The sequence below is a fragment of the Echiichthys vipera genome (assembly GCF_963691815.1).
Source record: "Echiichthys vipera genome assembly, chromosome: 13".
NCBI classification, from domain to species: Eukaryota; Metazoa; Chordata; class Actinopteri; order Perciformes; family Trachinidae; genus Echiichthys; species Echiichthys vipera.
Genome location: NC_139838.1, coordinates 10,671,263 through 10,691,565, shown reverse-complemented (window position 1 = coordinate 10,691,565; position 20,303 = coordinate 10,671,263). Strand labels below are relative to the sequence as shown.

At 41.8% G+C, this 20,303-nt stretch overlaps 1 protein-coding gene across 1 annotated transcript; it reads left to right on the top strand.

Moving 5' to 3' along the window:
- Positions 1-9,349: 9,349 nt before the first annotated feature.
- Positions 9,350-13,073, top strand: LOC310955883 (1-acylglycerol-3-phosphate O-acyltransferase ABHD5-like). Its single transcript, XM_083925960.1, has 7 exons — positions 9,350-9,406; positions 10,110-10,192; positions 10,429-10,831; positions 11,188-11,339; positions 11,878-11,989; positions 12,066-12,246; positions 12,937-13,073. Exons 1-7 carry the CDS (start codon positions 9,363-9,365, stop codon positions 13,042-13,044), a joined length of 1,083 nt encoding a protein of 360 aa, XP_083782086.1. The 5' UTR covers positions 9,350-9,362; the 3' UTR covers positions 13,045-13,073.
- Positions 13,074-20,303: the final 7,230 nt, after the last annotated feature.

Genomic DNA, 20,303 nt, shown 5'->3' with positions numbered 1-20,303 from the left:
TGGAATTGCTTTATAAAATGGACAGGAAGAATGATTACATTGGCCTGTTGGCATGTGAGTTTTGTTTAAAGATAAGACTTGTGAATGTGAACCTGTCCTTTAAAGAAGTCGAAGAAAGACTCAGCAGTCTTTTCAGTAGCACTAACAAAGCCATCTCTACTGCAAACATACTGCTCACTGTGGTCTGTCACAGTGAATGACATAAAGTAAATAGGGTCATTGCACAGCAGTATTTTATATTCAGTAATGAGACATGTTGAAATAGAAGGTACTAGGGTGTAACTTCAGTTATGTAAGTACATGAAATCCACCGTTGACCTATAAATCAAAACCTACGCTGTAGGTGTCTAGAGCGGGACTCCCATTAACCCCTTGTGTCAACTATAAATCCAGTTTAGGTGCTCCAACATAAACCATTATTGACTTGCAGATACAGAGGACTCTCTCTGCCCTTGTATGATTAAGGGGTCAGTTCGACCAAATTCACACAGAACATATTTTCTCTCTGTCCTTTAGTGGCATCTTGCTGTGCAAATAGTTTTGCTAGACTATGAGATATTTGCGGATAATCCACAGAGGGACTGTATATTACCTCAGTAGAAAGTAGTTCTGTTGAAAACGGTTCTCAGTGAGAATATTTGATTAACCGGGGCGCTGTTTCCAGGAAAGCATGTTGCGGGTGAATGTTAGAAAAAGAAATGTAATGGCAGAATCTCAATCTTCTCAATCTTCGCAGATAAATCCAAAACTATCTGCATGGAAATCACATAGCAGTCAGTCAGTGTCATCTGCGTCTCATAAAAAAATAAACAGTCACTATAACAAACGCAATTGTATCAGTCTGTCTTGAAGTGGAAAGTTTCATGTTCTCATGATTGTGAACTTTTGGCACAAAAAATTGTTTTAAGAGCTGGCATCAGCCTTCAACTAGAATTATCGCTTTATGGTTGTATTCTTCTGCAGGGTTGTTCAGTTAGCATAATAATATTATTTTTCCCAGTAAAAAGTAGTGTAATGACTTACTGATAATAAAATCAGTAATGTTATTACAGTTACCACTCCAAAAAACATCCTGTTACGTTACTTTTCCTCAGTGATTTAAATTGACCAATGTAAGAACATTGTGGTCAATTGTAAATTGTGTGTGGGTGACAAGACTCTTTCCACTGCGGAAAACACAACCTCAAACCTCCTGAAACACCTGCTGCGACAGCACAGTAATGTGAAGCTGGTGTAAAAACTCTCCTCGAAAATGAGCCCTTTGCGGCCGCGGAGGATGGCTGTAGCCAAATTTGGATTTTAATGGATGTGAATTGTGGGTGTGAGCATCAGGCTATGAGGAACGAAAAACCAATAAAGTAACGGAAAAGTAATATAACGAGTAGTGTAACTCATTACTTTTCTCACTGAGTAATAATTAAAGTAATGATATTACCTTTGAAATGAGTAACAAGTGATGAGTAATGTATTACATTTCTTGAGTAACGAGCCCAACACTGTTCCTCTGCCACCTAGTCAAGTTACAGTTTACATCCTTGTTTATCCAGACTTACATTATGTACGTAGTGAAGACTCATTTTTATTAAACAAAATTTAATAAGTGTATTTTCTGACCAAAGGTGGATGCTTCACACACATCTTCAACCCAGTAGCATTAAGGATCTAAACAATCACCACAATTTCAAGATTAGTGTCACCAATTCTAGTACTCGACTAAATGTCTCCCCTTCTGTTTCTGAGTTATGCTGTTGAATAATGGCCAGAAAAGTGTTTTTGCAGACAATAATTATGTCACAGTGTGACAGTTGACCTTTGACGATGGATGCACTGGTTTGCCTCACTGACTGTGAGTTCACTGATGGCAGCGGCCGATGTTTATTGTTTTCAACAGTCCGCTAGCATTCGCTGCTGCTGCAGCTGCAGAGAAGAAGCAACTGACAGACACGCTCAGTTTCGAAGCCTGCACTCTGCCTACCTTAAATCTACAGCATTGTGACCATACACATTTATGAGCTAACATTTCTGGATATATGTGTATGGAGTCTGGATGCTAGCCCTGTGAGTATGCTTAGCCTCATGGTCACAGTGACCTTTGACCACGAAAATTGAATCAGTTCATCCTTAAGTTCAAATTTGAAGACATTCCCTCGAGGCATTTCTGAGATATCGCATTCACAAAAATGGGGCGGACGTGAGGTCACAGTGACCTTGATCTTTGACCCCAAAAATCTAACCAGTTCCTCCTTAAGTGCAATTTGATGTTTGATTGGAAGAAGGGGTTCCCGATATATCGTACGGACAACACGAAAACATAATACCTCTGGTCACAGCTGTCACTGGAGCGGAGGCATAAAAACCCATCTTTGATCAAAAACTACATTGTGTATCACTTCCTTGTATGATACCCTTTCATCATAATACATACTGTATGGTCCTCCATCTGCTCTTTTATCTCCTTCCCTCACATGGCCTTGGCTTCCCTCACACTGTATTTGTTCCTGAGGATGTTTAAATCCCGAGGTGGATCAAGTCTCTGCAAATGAATATTCTCCATTCATGTGCGTGCAGCCAATGCAAGATCATGTGAACATGAACACTATACATACACGCATGGAAGTCACTGCACTGATTAAACGCTGTACGTATGTACGACCAACAACACTGAAATGAGTCCTTATTGCTAAATATTTTGAAGTTGCTGAGAATATGCAGCAGAGAATATGAGGAACACCCATATAAATGATAGCCTTTACTAATGCCAGCAGTAAGTACTCGGCCCAATCAGACAGGGCCCGTTAATAGACCCGTAGAGATGCTGAAGATAGAAATGAGGGTAGAGGATGGAGAGAGTCAGTGGAAAAGTGAGAGGGAGGAGAGAAAGGAGGAAACTCGCGGAGAAAGGGAGACAGTGAGACTGGCCATTATAAATCATATCCGCTGTTGGCGCCGGGCACGTATCCTAGCAACCAGGCAGACCCTCCGCCTCTCCTCCATCCCCTTCCCATCTTCCGCTAACAGCTCGGTCACTCTTATTACCCATACTGCACTGGGCCATGCCCCTAAAACTCATGGCAGAGTACAGTTTGTGCTTACAGCTAACTGACTAATCTACAGTCGGTCTGTAAGGACCTTGCGCTTATCCGACTTAATAGCAGCTGACCCCAGAGCAGTGCACTGTGAGCAGAAAATGGACATACTGCAGACCAGACACACATGCACACACACGTGCACACACAAAACAATAGAAAATACAACAGTATTCTGTTTTAATTTAATTCTGTCCTATTCGTAGATTCCCTCATTGACCGACTCACATACTAGTCCAAATCCAAAATTCCCTCTGCTATGGTGGGCTTATTAAGACAAATTACAACCACTACATGAAGCAAACCTCAGTGTCACTCACATGCCAGAGGAGAACATCCGTGTTGTCCTGAGCTCCAGAACAACAATACAAGTACTGTACCATATATTACTAACTTGATTCCTGTTCAGGTCTAATAAGCCTGGTTGAAATTGGGTGTATCTAAGCTGGAAACCAAGTGAGGTCACCAAACATGTACCACTAAGAACGATGAAGGTTTAAATTGCCCCACCTTAAAAAGTGCAACTTAACAAATAGGAGTCTGTTAATGCACACAGACTTTGGTGCCATTTCTATTGAAATTAATGGGGCAGGCATGGCAAGTCCCGCTATGACCGATGATATCTGTTTGACCCCTGACTGAAAAATGCTTCCGCAAAATAAAATCAATGACATTACGTGATGTTGACTGATGTTTTTTTATTTAAATCTAAATGTCTGCGTTTGTACACAGGTCGTGGCTCATCTGGAGCAGGTCCAACCCAGAGCTGTCTAACGTTAGCCCTCCTGAATAATAGTTAATAGCATTAACAGTTTGATGCTTGGTTAGTTATTGATAACAAAGATGTGCAATACAAATAAAATGCATTATTATTATTATTATTATGGCATTGTGGTACAGTAGTGTACATCAACAGCACACACAGAGGCTGAATTTAAATGTCCTGACTTGCGAACTGAGTCCTATATACTGTGACGTGTTCAGTGTAATGAAGTCAGGTCTACTGTATGAGGGTCGGAGACTGCAAATCCGCTGACAAACTGGCCTCAAGTCTGTTTCACTTGTTGCTGTGGAAACATTTGAGCAACAACTACAATCATGTACACGTGATTGCTGCAGAACTTGTCTGTTATTTTTCAGCGATATATATTTGGCATTACACTAAACAGATTTCATAGGGCGGGCTGCAATAATAAAATGCATTTTGATGACCTCAATAGCCATTCTTCTACACCATGGGTGTCAAACTGATCCAGTAAAGGGCCGTGTGGCTGCAGGTTTTCATTCCAACCAATCAAAAACACACCTGGTCCAACAAATCAACTGTGTGAAGACAGCTCAGGTGATTGAGTAAGTCGAGTCAGGTGTGTTCTTGCTTGGTTGGAATGAAAACCTGCAGCCACACGGCCCTTTACTGGATCAGTTTGACACCCATGTTCTACACTGTTCCATGACGTAGCTGGATATCATTTTTGGTCCACATGATTCAAGAAACGTTTTAATGCAGTGATTGTTTTTACACATTCATAATAATAATTGTCTGGAGTTTTTTTCAGTCGGCAATTTGAAAAACCACAACGTCACGTCTGTATTGCAGTGAAATTTGGGTAATTAAATCAGTGAAGTCTGGTGAAGTGTGCAGCCCGAGCGGACTCTTTGGAGGTCTGCAGAAAGTCAGGCCCCTTGTGGAGTGGATGAATTGTGGATTTGGACAGCCCTCAGCACTTGAGGTTTCCCGTAAGCGCCCCCAATGCAGAATATGCGAGTCTGCAAGAGTGTCAGTCCAGACCAATGGATTCAGTCCAACCTGAACCTTTTTAGTATGCATACTGCCTTTTGAGAGTACACTTAATTGTGTCACATTTCTACTCAAAGGCTGCTTAAAGCTAGTCCGTCATATGGAATTGAGACACGCTTTTAAAATTATGCCAGTAATCACTTGAAATACAAGTTTTTTCCCACCCACCTATGTTTTGTTCATTTTAATATCATTTATCATTTCTAAAGACTTCTCTGCGAGACCTTCGCAGGATGTCTGCCCCCAATAAAGTAAAATACTTCCTTTGCTGACACTATACACACTTCCAAGAACAATCAGTTAGATAACAAAATCAGACAATTTAGACCAAATAGTAATGGCTTTGCCTGTTTTTTTGAAATGTCCTCCTGATTGTCCCAGGACTGATGAGACTGAACAGGCTCTTTGTTAAGTCAATTTACTGCCAGACCATGGGTTACTGATTTTGAGCCTCTGATAAAACAAGAGGAAGGGGAAAAACAGTCAGTGTAACCTCTAGCTAGCATGACTAGCATTTAGTTGTGAGACTCACGGAGCAGGCCGGCTCCATGCTGCAGCTTTATGCTGTCGCCTCACCCAGTGACTGGTCTCCAGACAGCTACAGCCTTATACTACCGCTGCTCCTACATCTATGGGCTTGACTACAGCCTCATTGTCGACTGGCTTATGAAATTTTGAGTGCTCAGCAGAGTGAACGGACGGTAACTTACAGGGAGGAAGAGAGTGTGCATCTATGAGAGTGAAGGAAATTAACCACTCAGGAACCACTCAGTCAACCCATAGTCCGAGAGCCACCAGAAGTGGGCGGTATGAGAGGAAAATTGTGTTTGAGGAATCAAGGACAAAGTAGCCAGAGAGAGAGAGAGAGAGAGAGAGAGAGAGAGAGTGTGTGTGTATGTGTGTGTGTGTGTGTGTGTGTGTGTGTGTGTGTGTGTGTGTGTGTGTGTGTGTGTACTAACAGAACACAAGTACGCCACCTTGTGGACCAGGATTGGTTGGGCTCTCTTCAAATTGTCCTTGACCTGAGAGAGATAGAGAGAGAGAGAGAGAGAGAGAGAGAGAGAGAAAGAAAGAGAGAATCACAAATGAGTAAGAGTGGTTGTTCTGCAACTCATCAAAAGTGATTATATAAACAGTAGCTGTGATTACAAGGACAAAAGTACAATAATTGATCCAAAAACATTTAATTAGAACAAAACTTTTTGGACTTTCGCAGAGTGGCCAATCTGACTGACATAACAGAAGAATGCGTGTGTCCCCCCCCCCCCAACTTTATTGAGATTGGATCTGTGTATTCTGGCTTTGTTCATCTTGTCAGTCAATTGTTGTAAGAACTGACTGTTTCATGCCTTTTCACCACTGAGGCGTTCAACAATCCTTAAACCTTTTAAAGTCTTCAACACAACAGTTGTATGAGCCACGGACCATTTGTTTTTGCTACCACCATGTTTCTGTCCATCTCTCAGAAGCAACGTCTCCAAGTGTTACCCCCACATATGGCAAACGTCATTTCTTTTCTGATCGGGTTATTATTCTGATCATTGGAGGAATATAAGCGTCCATCTTACCATAGTTTACAGAATTGAATACCTGTGTAAACATTGTCCAGTGTTGACTTTTTTTCTTTCTAATATCAATCATGGATATAAGATATGTTGTTTGTAGACTAATTACATCTTCATTAGATTTGACTAAACACACAAAGTTATTTCTTTAAGTGTGCTTCTGGCATTTCAAAGGGTAATGGATCAACCTATTTCTAAGATTTAACGAGATTCAAAGTGTAAAAATTGAGATAGAAAAAGTGCTATTCCTGCAGCAGCAGGACCATACTGTACCACTCAAATCCTTGAGGATAATAATTTTAAATTACCTTTGACACTAATCTCTAACCTTATCTTAAGTAACAGTATGAAATGTATGCAGATAAGCAAAGGTTTAACCTCTATGCCAGCCATTGTGTTTCCTATCTATTATTAGCCTAGATATTAGTTTGAGGCGAGCCTAAGACGTCTCCCTTGGTTTGTCGTTGCAAAAACCCCCTAGACCAGGGGTGTCAAACTCCAATGCACAGTGGGCCAAAGTTAAAAAACTGGGACAAAGTTGCGGGCCAAACTCATCTACAATAAAAAGAAAAAAAGAGTGCAAATGTGCATGTTTTTCCCTTCTCTCCAGATGTGTAACGTTGAACCTTTTCAGTGCAGGTCCTTGTTCTTGTCATGGTGTTTCTTCTGTTTGATTCTTTGGTTACAGCCACGGTGGCTCTGCAGACGAGACAAACAGCTCTTTACCTTCACACACAGATCATCTGCCTCCCACCGCTGCTGAAAGCTCCTGTTTTCCATCTTTCTTTTGACATTTTATGGGAGGGATGGATTAAGTTTGTCCGAAGAGACTGTTAGCACGGATGCTCATGTTTGTCAACAGAAAAGTAGACGTGGATGTGCTTTGGCCCACGGGCCTGAGTTTGACAGCCCTGCCCTAGACCATGAGTGTCAAAGTCAAGGCCCGGGGGCCGGATCTGGCCCTCGAATGAATGATCTTGGCCCCCGGGATGATATTTGATTAGTATTAGAACCGGCCTGCACGCCACAGCCACCTGCTGGCCCCGAATAATGGCTAAACGGAATGTGGACGATGAGCACAGGGTGTTTGAAGCTTGGTGGGAGGCAGAGCACATGTTCACAAAGCTGTGTGTCTTTATCTTGATATTAAGGAACATGTTTTATTTTTGAAGGACATTTTCTTTTTTGCTGTTTGCCTGTTGATAATGTTTTCACCTGAAATTACTGACAGACCCAAAATTATTGGATTATTCATTTAATTATTAAATAAAATACGGCACACTGTGTTAGGTCTTGGTTCAAGAGGTTATATGCAATCATTTTAATATGTTTTAATAAACATTGGACCAGTCCGGCCCTCAGCTTGTAGCAAATTTGTTTTTTTGGCCCTCTGATGTATTTGACTTTGACATCCCTGCCCTAGACCCACCTTCCAGGCAGTGTTAGGAATATGTCTGTTGGTGTGTTTTCATTCTAATTTACTTTTTCACAGCAGCCTGACAACAAGCAAAAGCTTTAGTGAAAAAGGAATATTGTAAAAAGTAAAATACAGTATTTCACTATATAACATGCGTCAAGATAAATAAATAACAAAGAAAAAAAAAAAAAAAAAAAGCAGCCAAACTTAGCTGGTGTGTAAAAATGGCATTTATTTCATTCATGCCAAAGATATTTGAAAATGTGACCTTACAGCATAAACAGCTCATGCTAACTAACGCTACCATTAAAGGTATATTCCGTTTAATTTGACAGGGGGAGTGACTGAAACATGCTAATATGCTAACCCCCCTTCTGCTTGTGTTTTACACTCGTGTTTTAAATGTAAAATTGTTGAATTGGTGTTTTTTAGTCTTAGGGGGTCGACTATTTGTGTAATTGTAGTTATGAACGTTACCTGTGGAGAGACGAGAGACACCAACGGCTCTGCCTCGGTTGTATCACGGAGCCCTTGGAGCTCACATGTGTAACTGACGCTTTTTGTATCAGACACAAACTCAAGAAGTTAGCGGTTCAGACCACGCTGCTGCCTTCAAGTGCAGTTGGACATACAAACACTAAGACCTCTGAAAACCCCCCAACTCCACAAAGAATAAACTAAATGCTAACCTGTCGGGAGAAGTTGAGCTTTTTTATTAACATACAAGTCATATTCATCCTCAAAGCAATTTCAGTCAAAAACAACTGGACTGGTTGTTTGTCTAGCATCTGATCAGTCCCAGTCTGGTCAGATGCGTACATGAACTGATGAAGCCTCTTGGATGAGAGGTGAAACGTCTTCCTAGACAAATAACCAGTCCAGTTGCTTTTGACTGAAATTGCTTTGAGGATAACGATGACCTGGACGAATGAGAACATTCACAGGGCTTAAGTCATATTCACATTACTATAGATATTATTATAGTTACTGTTACGCTTTGGCTGCTTGCATCTCTGGAAGTGTGTCTGTCTCTCTGTCTTTTGTCTGTCTTTGTCTTTCTATCTCTTTCTCTCTCCTTTTCTTCCTCCCCAACCGGTGCAGACAGATGTCCGTCCTCCACAGAGCTGGGTCTGTCTGACGTTCCTGCCTGTTATAGTGAAGGTTTTCGTTGCCACCGTACTCTACGGGGGAATTGTTGGGTCTATGTTTATCATAAATAAGTCATAAAGTGTGGTCTCTACCTACTATGTAAAGTGTCCTGATATAACTTTTGTTATGATTTGGCACTATAAATAAAATTGAATTGAATTGAATTGAATGAATCACATGCTGCACAGACTGATCGACAAAATGGTATTTTGTTATGAGTTGGCTTTTGTTTTTGCAAAATGTCATTACATTTCAGAAATAATAATTTACGGAATGTACGTGAACACATCGCAATAAATTCTGACAGCGCCTCCTCCTCACTTGGTCTCCAGACCATCACGAACACCATGCGCAGGATGGCGGAGGAGATAGAGCCGACCAAAGAGCACAGGTGAGCTTTCCTCCTTCAAACGCTTTGATTTTCGGTTGTCTTCATGTCGTGGAAAGTTGTGTAAGTTCGCCTGTTGTTTCCGCTTATCAATGCCCTCCGTTTTTGCGATGACCCAGCTGCATTGTTCTTGAACTCGTAGCCTGCCGTAGCTTTCTTTAAAACACAACCGAACACAATACATACATAACTTCTGTTAAAGTGGTGTTTTCACATTTCTGCCAAATATCAAAATGACGTTGCATGCCATCTAAAATGTATCAGTATCTTCTGGTGTGCACAGTGTCCAAGGCTAAACTGTACTTAACTCATCCATTCAATCTGAATTTGATTGGTGTAATTGCATGTTGATGCATTTGATGTACACTGTAAGTCTGTGAATTTCCGAAATCACCTTTTTAACAAGTCAACACGTCTATTGAGAAACAATTCAACTTTAAATGTACATGTTTTTTAATGACATTTGGCATAAAGTCTAAATGCAAAGTGCAAACAGAGTAAGTATCAGAGATTCACTCTAAATATTGTTTGTGTGATATCACGTTTTTCTTGAAGGGGGTTTCGGGGAGGCACTTTATACCAGTGCATACCAGCAGCATTGATGACATAAACATGTGGTCAAAGTTCAGTTTATAGTTTGCCTTTGTCTGTGTTTGCATGCACTTCACATGTTCTGTCTGCCTGCTTGTGCATGTCTGAATCTTAGCTCCTGGATATTAAGTTGGCTTCCCTCTTGGTGCCCCACCTCTCCCTCTCAGCTGAAAGATGCAGAGGAGAAAATGCTCAAGAGTAAGTGTTGCCTTCAAGAGCTGAGTGGATTTTTCACACATGTTTTGGTGTTGCGTCGTCTAAATGTTTAGTGGATTTTGTGTCTGCAATTTCTTCAGTATTTTTTTCTTTATGGACGGCTCAAAAATATCAAAACTGGTTATTAAACTAACACAAATCAACCGAATGAATCTGAGTCCCATTCCCCTACCTTCCCTCCCTCTACCCTTGCCCCATAATTCTCCCCTGTGCTGCAGGTGTGAAGCGGCCTTTCTCCAGGCAGCACGTTCGGCTATCCAACAGCAACTTTCTGTGGACCTTAGCTTTTTCCACTCAGCCGCAGCCATGCTCTCTCCCCCAGCCCCCTGCCCAGCCTGGGTCTCCTCTGGTTCTGCTGCATGGCTTTGGAGGTGGAGTTGCCCTTTGGGCCCAAAACCTGGACTCTCTCTCTGGCAGCGGCCCGGTCTACACTCTAGATCTGCTGGGCTTCGGCAGGAGCAGCCGTCCCCAGTTCAGCACCGACCCAGAGGGGGCTGAGGAGCAGTTTGTGGCTGCCCTGGAGGAGTGGAGGGAGAATGTGGCACTGGAGGATATGGTGCTGCTGGGACACAACCTCGGAGGATACCTGTCTGCTGCCTACACACTCAAATACCCACACAGGTGCTTTGGTGTGTTTTTATTTCATGAGGAACTAGTCACACAGTATCTTCAGAACTACTTTCTATTATGTTCAGAATACCTTTTTTTTTAACGGTCATGCTAGTGTGAACTTCCTCAAAAGTCTGTGAAATCATTGTGTGCTGTCTTTTAATGTATTTTGTTGTGTGTGTGTGTGCGTGCGTGTGTGTGTGTGCGTGCGTGCGTGTGTGCACGTGTGTGCACGTGTGTGTGTGTGTGTGCGCGCGTGTGTGTGCGCGCGTGTGTGTGTGTGTGTGTGTGTGTGTGCGTGTGTGTAGGGTTAAACATCTGCTGCTCTTTTAATGTATTTTGTTGTGTGCGTGTGTGTGTGCGCGTAGGGTTAAACATCTGCTGCTAGTGGAGCCATGGGGTTTCCCAGCACGTCCAGAGAACCCCAACCACAACTCCATCCCAGTGTGGATCAGAGCCATGGGGGCCTTTATGAGCCCCTTCAACCCTCTGGCTGGACTCAGACTGGCTGGGCCTCTAGGTACACACACACACACACGCACACACACACACAAATACCTGCACTTTAACACACTCTTCCTTCTATGTAATATTCAGTATACTTAATTTGAGGCTTGGCTCGCTAAACATGGTTATCTGTATTAACTACAAACATCAAATACTGTATAATTAACTACAACCATAACCCTAATTTGATCATTGAAAATGGAGCATGTTTATGTCAACTATACCGCCTCATGCCGGTGGTATTGTGACATTGTTTTGAAATGCTTTTCCACATTGAAAAACCATTCCCGTCAGCCCTTTCGCTTCCTAACAGATGAAAGGATGTTGTTGCTTGTTTGCCTAGCTATGTGTCTGCCTGACCCTGAAAAGAAAAATAAGCCATTCTATCTTCCTCTGTCATCTGCTTCTGAAAGAGTTTCTGAAAACCTCTCTGTTTGGCATCTGTGTGGAACAAATCATAAAAAGCAATATAGAGGTCAGAAGATGCTGCCAGTTTTCTTGTCAGTGGTCTGGTTTGTTTGCAGTGTTTGATCATATCTGATATCTCTCAGGTCCAATGCTGGTCCAGACAATCAGGTCAGATTTCAAGCAGAAATACTCTTCCGTGTTTGACGACAACACAGTATCTGACTACATCTACCACCTGAATGCCCAGACTCCAAGGTGAGGAACTTTTTTTTGTTTGTTTGATGTACGCGGGTACTTAATTTCTCTCCAACATTATTTCTCTCTGTTTCAGTGGAGAAACAGCCTTTAAAAACATGACCATTCCCTACGGCTGGGCTAAGAGGCCAATGTTGGGGAGGATTGTACAAGTCCAGGCTGACATTCCCATTTCCTTCATCTATGGATCACGCTCCAGCATTGACAGTGACTCTGGATATGCGTTCAAGAAAACCAGACCGGATGTGGAAATCACGGTAGGCGCTCCCGCGAAGTATACCCCCCGCAGCCCCGCCGTCACCATACCGTCACAGGCGACACAGACACCATGTTTGCATGGTTGTGACGGTTGCCACTCACTCATCTCACAGAACAGACACATTTCCATGTTATTAAATATATAATTTTGGACATCTGTCTACATGCATGGTTTACGGTGCTGACGGTAGGTCATGCAGTATTAGTAAATTAGTTTTTAGCAACTTCAGTTTCATGTCACATCTCTTCAGTATGTGTTTAAAGGTCCCATATAATGCTCATTTTCAGGTTCGTACTTGTTTATCTGCTCTAATGGTCAAAAAACACATTATTTTTTTCTCATACTGTCTTACTGATATATATATATACTGATTTTACCTTTATTCACTATCTGTCTGTTTTAGCGTTGTCTCTTTAAACCCTCCTCCCTAAAAAGCCCATTCTGCTCTGATTGGTCAGCATTTCTGGGTCTTCAGCATCCGTGCTCTCTGCACCATCATATATATAAATATATATATATATATATATATATATATACCGAAATAATAAAAAAAAGACATGGAAATCCTTTTACAGAATTGGACCTTTAAAAGAAATAGCGATGTTAGAGTTGTCTGCCTCTACGAACCACGGCTGCTTTATCTCTAATCAGCTGACTTACTGTTCAACAATGTGTTTGTGATTGTCAGGTGATCCGAGGAGCAGGCCATTACGTTTTTGCCGACCAGCCTGAGGACTTCAACCAGACGGTTCTGCGGATCCTCGCTAGGACGAACAGTAAAAGCCAAAATGAGTGAATGAAGCAGTGAGGCTCATATCAGATAACACAGTAGGGCACAGGGTTAAAGGAACCTAAACCCATCACACAGCCTTGGCTGTTTAACTGTGAGACTCTTTATCATGCACTTTACTCTTCAGAGCGAACCATCACTGACTGAGGACACTTCACTCATCATTCCTAGGTCTTAGGGTCAACCTCATGTAAAGTTTTGTAAATAAATGTAAGATGCAGTCTGTGTTGCTCACTCGTTTTTTTTCTCTCCTCGTGTGGTTGGGGCAGTCGGTGCAAACTGGCGTCCATTTTGAAATTCTGAGAAACTGTTGGGTAACTTCTGTGAAAGAGAAATCTCTCAAGGGGATATCTTGTTTTGGGTTGAGATCTTGACAAGTACACAGGGCAGGATGTTGTTTTTGTGACCCTTCACCCGCTCTGTGAGAGATATGAGGGAGAAGTGTATAGGGCAAAGGGCTGCTGTGTTTTCCAGGGAACTTCCTCACCTTTCTGGAGACACTGTGACTGAGAGTGGCCAGCAGGTGGCAGCACAGTAACAGCGTGCTGCACATTAGCGCACTACCTCCCCTCTTTTTTGCAGAGGGGTCGCAGTGAATCCCATACAAAGCACCCTCACATGCATATTGAGTTGAGTGACCTACTCAGGAGACCTGGACAGTGATGGTTTAAGAGCAGCACGGATCTCAGCTCTCTGCTAAGTCACAACTGCAGTGACAGAATAGGGTCAGAGATGTGTGTTGGACTAAAAATAGGCCTTCTATTTCAAGCCGGTCAACATGAGTTAAACAACTCGGTCCTTTACTAGAAGACATACATTTCTTCAATATGTCAATCCGCAAAATAGCTGGAGCAAACACGCAATTGTTTTAAATGGACCATTGTCTGTTCATATGACATTTTGTGGAATTATTATTTGCAGAAAAATACTCCATACACTAAATTTATAGTTGATTCAACCATTTATACTCTGTAACACACTAATTCTCCCCTGGGGAAATATGTTACTACAAGGGAAAAAAGAGATCGCCATATAGCCCTATTAAAATAGTTACAAGGACTGTTAAGTGGCTTTTTTGCAATGGACAACATAGTTTCTCCCATGAATGTCAGTTTTGCATCAACTCTAAGAGTACCCGTTTAGCATTGCACTCCTATGACATGGTCAGACTCACGATAAGCCGTTTAAAAAGTATCAATCAATGCAGTAGAACCAGATGTGTAGTCTTGTTTTTATTCCATGCATTTATCTTCCTTGTCCATAGACTGTATAAAATAAATTGACGTAGCTGCCGGGCCTCAAAAGTGAAGCCAATGCGGAAGTGCTTTAAACTCGCTTTCTTTCTAATGTGCAGCAGGGGGCGACTCCCCTGCTTGCAAAAAGAAGTCCATTTGTGTAGAAGTCAATGGGACAATGAAACATTTTCTCAAGTCGTTTATTGTCTCAATCTTTAGTTTGAAGTTTTCTTTAATACAGCACGATGTTCAGTTTGTAAATGATGGTCCCATTTACAGTAACAGAAGATAAAGCAGGGTAGGCCTTTGGGTGTCTACCTTGTGACTGACAGGTCACCGTGGTAGCCAGTCTGTCAGGGCAGAGGTTCAGTAATGTGTATCTAATGCACAGTACATGCAAGTGACCGTGAACTTGCTTTTGGGTGTTGGCTGTGTTATAGTCTTAGGACTCGGGACTGAAAGTTAATTGTTACATTTTTGTCGCTTAAGGGAAAACTTTTACTTTTGATCACTTCTTTTATACAGTCTATGGTTAAAACCTGACACCTACACTACCCATAATGCAAGTTGAGCACCGACAGTTCTGTGAGAGATTCAGGTGTTATATGCTAGTAGCGGCTAATGTAGCCTCAAGTCGCTATTCTAATGCAGAGATGAGGAGCAGGGTGCAGAGGTCCAGTAAGCGAACCTCTTTCTAACTCCACACCCCCAGATCGTTTTCATTTTCAAGCTTGTACTCTAAGTGACATCACATGAGGAAGACTTTGTGGAGCTCATGCTATTTCACTGTGGCAACAAAGGAAAGGAAAGGAAGGAGAAGGCTGCAAACTAGCAAACATGGATGTAAACAGTGTTTGATTTAACATAAGTGTTTCCAACAATTCAGTAAATTGTCACCTGGTGCCAGATTAACACCATCACTTCTAATTTTGCCCACTACTTTTTTCACAAAATAAAGTTTTTTTTTGTTGAAGTGCCTTGGTTGTTTAAAAAAAAATGTTAGTATAGCAGTGGTAAAGCCACAGTGGATCTTCGATAAAATTCTGAACAATAACGAATAACAGTATTTCAGAATGAATCAAGAATTAATACTTCGTTCCCTAGTTTTGATCTCCACTGTATATGGAAGGAAGTGCAAACATAACTTGAGTTTGTTGACAAGAATCCTCAACAGGGCACTTGTAATACTGCACTGTCTCCAACATCTTGACGTAGCAGGTGAAAGAGGCTTGAAAGGCTGCAGTTAAGTAATGGAGGAAGGACTAGACAGCCTGTTATTTTTGAGCAGCCTGGTTTTTACCCTCTGCTACCTCTGCCCGTCGCTGTCACTTCTAAGACAGCAACCCGGCTCACCCGAACTGTCTCCTGGCAACTGGGTAGCCACGGAGACCGAGTCTTATGGATCTCCAACCTGCAGGAAGTGATGCTGTGGTTGAATGTGGTAATTATGGGTTGCTTGTTTTCTCAAAGACGCTGACTGGCTGCATGTCAAGGCAGCAAGCAACGTTCGGCAGGAGCTCCATGTGCACAGCCTCTCGGGGATGGAGATGTGCAAACACCATGTGTCCAGGCTTCTGTCCATAATACCTACTTAATACGCCTACAGGCTTATTCATCCTCTCTCTCTCTCTGTCAGCCACTCTGTCACATGGGCACAAAATCATTTTAGTAGAAAAAATTGAAACAAGTGAGAAAAGTGACTGGAGCTTTCATACTGAGTTTGGATATAATTGAAAGCTTGAAGGCCTTAAATAACTGCACATAAAAGGTGTACACACACACACACACACACACGCACACGCACACGCACACGCACACGCACACACACACACAAACACACACCATTGCAACAGTGATATCTCTCTCTGATCTGCAATGATACAAATGATATTTCACTGATTTAGCATCATCCTAACCCACAGTGCTGGAGTCCAAGTGTAACTAAAATACACAAATGATGACACAGTCTTTCAGAAGGCTGACTCTAGTGCAGAAGCCCAATACAATTGTGTTCATTTTTCATGTGACAGTCCACGAGTGTAATGAGATGCATACATCACACACACACACACACACACACACAATTCCCAAACCCCTCTCTAAACCAAACCATTATAGTCTGCTTCTGAGTGACTGATGATATTTACAGTCCAGAGATTTATTTATACCACGGAGTTGGCGGCCAGACTGACATTTGCACAATAAAAAATGGCAATATCTTAATGAAGTCTGTGCAGCAGGTGTTGTTAAATGTCTGTGTTGTTAAATGAAAGGAATCTAACTATTCAGAAAGTAAGTTCCCCTAACAGAGTCCTTTTGCCAGAACTCCCTGAATGATCAGCCTTTATGCAGTGAGAGCACTTCACAGCACCTCACTTTACACCAAATGTGTCAAGGGTCGAACGATCACACATTTCAATTCTGCATCAGGAAAACGAACAGAACCAGAGCTGGAGCTTGACAGCTGGTCGGTTGCTCTCTTCAGACACAGCCTAGGAAAAGCATGTTGATGTGATGACATCTCTTCACGTCGCAGTGTGAAATGGATCCAAAGAGGCATTGAGACTTTCAACTTGAGATCCAAACTAAGACATCCCGTCAGTCATATGATACTGAAGTGCTGCTGATTAATAAAATCCTGTAAAGCGGGTAATTTCTCTCTCTTCGCCGGAACTATTGATTCCTCAGAACTAAATCTGGAGCAATAGCCTGTCACCAAGCAAATTTCCATGCTTCACTACTCAATTTAAAAGTACCGCTGGGGCTTCCTCCCCCACCCACCCACTCATACATATTATTCCATTATCATTTCTCTTTATTCAGATGGCAAATTATATATACTGAAGCTGTAAACATGGTAAGCAGAACTTTAGAAAGAGTACTCCGAGGATCTTCGGTGGCACCTGGAAGTTGTTTGACGTAAATTTACTTTATTGTAAAAAGTGAGATTTCCATGTTTTCCTTAATTATTATAAGGTCAAGGTGCTTTATAAATACAGTGAAAGTATCAAAAAAAACTCACACAGAGAAATTCACACAGCCCATATTAAGCAACTGTGGCTTTAAACGAGCCGTCAGGACTTTTGCACAGATGGAACAGAACAGAATAGACTATATATCTTGAATTTTCATTGCAAAGGTATAAAGAAATTGGTGCTTTCAAAGTACAAAAAAACTAAAGACGAAGAGACAATAGGCACAGCATGAATAAAAAAATAAAAACTGTATAAAAAAACAATATAGCTTTTAAAGATAATTTTTAAAATAGACAATATTGCACATTTTAGGTATTTCAAAGGAATCCAGTTTTAGCTATAGGCTAGCAGATGGTCTTAAAGAGATAGGCGCGACAGTATGAGCAAAATCATTTCTAATGTTTTTTTGAAAATGAAAGTAACCCCGTAACGTCACCATGTTTTAGTAGAATGACAAGTATGAACCTGATCATGGCCATAATAGAAAGGCGCCTATAAATAAAATGTATTATTATTATTATCTATAATATGAGACCTTTAAAAAGAATGCTCAAAATGACTGCAGCAAAGATCCAAATATCTGTACTTTAAAGCGAATCGATATTTTTATATAACAGTGATGACATGATACGCACATAATTAGCCCCCTCAGCCCTAAGTAGCATTTCAGCATCTTTCAGCTAACTTAACAGAAGTTAACAGAGTTAGCATTTAGCGTAGAGGCTGAAGAGTCAGATATTCCCCCCAGGAGATGTTAGCAGAACCAAAAAGACCAAATGATATTTTCATATCTCCCCTTTAAAACCAAACAGTGACTGTTCACTGTCACCCCCCAGCATACGTACGTTACCTTGTTTGGCAAAAGGCCACAGGCTATAACTGTTAATTACTTCAGAAACAACTTGCACCACAATTTCTGCCTCTCACGGTTGAGGAGCTGATGGGCTCCTGTTAAACCACAGAACCTAAAGGATGTGGCTTGGCAGGAAGCGTGTCATCCCCGCTGATGTCCTTGAAACCAAAAATACCTCTCTATTGTTAAGTAGATTCTTGTAGTTCTAAAGCTGCAACTTTAAAGCGAACCCGCAGTCGTCTTTGCCCCTGTGCCGTGCTGCTTAAGGATTTCCTGTTTAGCAGCAATACTGCGTTGCCTTTTATAGCTCTGATGCCCAGTGTTCTCCAGCTGTGTCCTGCCCTCTTCACAGTGCATATTGTTTATTTTTCACATCCTTTTCCTTGTTTGCCCTGCTGCCGTTCGCTCCTTCTACAGGTCATATCATTAAAGTTTGTTAAATGGACATGGCTTCTGTTGTCTTCCATGTAATGTCTGTAATAATTGTTTTTTTCTTGCTCTCCCTATCCTGTTTGCCTTTTCCCAGGCTGTCACAGTTAATGAATATTTTAATTGAATTGACCCACTGTCCCTTTACCCTCTTCTCTTTCCTCCTCTCTCTCTCTCTTGCAGTTTTTGGTTTCACATTGTGTTATATGGGCAAGCATACATACACACACACACACACACACACACACACACATACACACACACACACACACACACACACACACATTAAGAAAGCATCAAAAAAGCTCAAGGGGAGTGGGGGCTGTTCCTTGAAGCAGTTTTTTTTTATCAGCAGCTCCACTGAGCCTGGCGACAGGAGTTCAGCCTTAACATTCAGCTCCATTGACGGTCAGATTAAATACTCTGCTGACAGACACACTAGAGTCCAAGTAGAGACCATACAATGTGACCAACTGCATTCACGGCTGATATTACTGCTGCCGTTGGAAAAACCCGCACTGGATGAAAACGAGGAAAGCTACTCTAAAAGAGGGCTTTTTAAATGAAAAAGCCGCTTTAAGTACAATTTAGAGGTACTTATGCTTCCACTATTTCAGAGGATAATCTTGTAGTTGTTTTTTTTTGTTGTTTTTTACCAATTTAAGGAGAAGAAAATACTGTTTTGTTTGTATCAGCACCAATGTCAGTGAAGGATTAACTTTAATAGTCCACTACTGTTAATGCGCACTGACATGCCAGGACCAGATAATCTGTCTGCTGCCGTGAGCGTAGTGTCTGGTGTTTCCCCGCCAGTCTGCCAGAATGATCCCCTGCATACCACACAGCATCGACTGTACTGTCGAAAAACACAGAAACTAACTTGGACTCACAGGGTTACCTACACATTGCCTTTTACATTGTTTTTTTGTGTATATCTTGAAACGAAGTAAACCATTAATCAGACCCATAGAGAGACCATGAGCGGTAGAGAGAGCTCAGGTGACAGTGATGTCTTTTGCTGAGGATTGTGGGTAGATGATCTGATTCCGGCAAGTGTCTTGTCTCACACATGACATCCTCTCTCTGACACACTATCCTCACTGGTCTATACACTTTTTTGATAGGAACATGATAACATTGTCACCTGCTCATTTGTGTGTGTTTTATCCTGCATGGTTTAATGCCGCAGCTTGTTTGTGTGTAGCTGTCAGTGCACACTCCCATCTTTTGAGTGTGTGTGCGTGTGTGTGTGTGTGTGTGTGTGTGTGTGTGTGTGTGTGTGCGTGCGTGCGTGTGAGTAAGCCTGTGGGTCACACGGACTTATGCATCAACCCTAGAGCTCGTCTGATCTGGTCTGATTTCCTCCCAGCTGGCTGTTGTGGAACAGTAGCCCAGATGTTACAGAGATTACAACTCCCCGCAGTGTTTGGGGGGAAGCTTTGAGACCATTGAGGAAAATAAAACACAATGGGAGAATATGTCCTGCACATAGGCCCATTCTGCTCTATACAGCCTCCTCCAGAGACATAATCTCTGTTTTTTCCGATTACAGATATCACAGATGACAAACAAAAAATCATGTGTTCGGCAGGATTGGATATCACCACTGTTAATTTAACAAGGAGATGAGGTAATTGAGAGCTAGCAATTATGTGTGAGACTAAATTGAATGTTTAAATGATGCTCAACTAGGCAGTTTTGGGGCCAAAATGTACCAAAATGAAGCATAGCATGACACAAAATATACTGTACAGTACAGGTACAGGGGATGGG

Bases quoted from the DNA above. Each gene is read 5' to 3' on its own strand.
- LOC310955883 (XM_083925960.1), top strand. From the start codon at position 9,363: ATGCGCAGGATGGCGGAGGAGATAGAGCCGACCAAAGAGCACAG. The intron at 9,407-10,109 runs GTGAGCTTTCCT...TCTGAATCTTAG, and splicing joins GAGCCGACCAAAGAGCACAG to CTCCTGGATATTAAGTTGGC. The intron at 10,193-10,428 runs GTAAGTGTTGCC...CCTGTGCTGCAG, and splicing joins AGAGGAGAAAATGCTCAAGA to GTGTGAAGCGGCCTTTCTCC.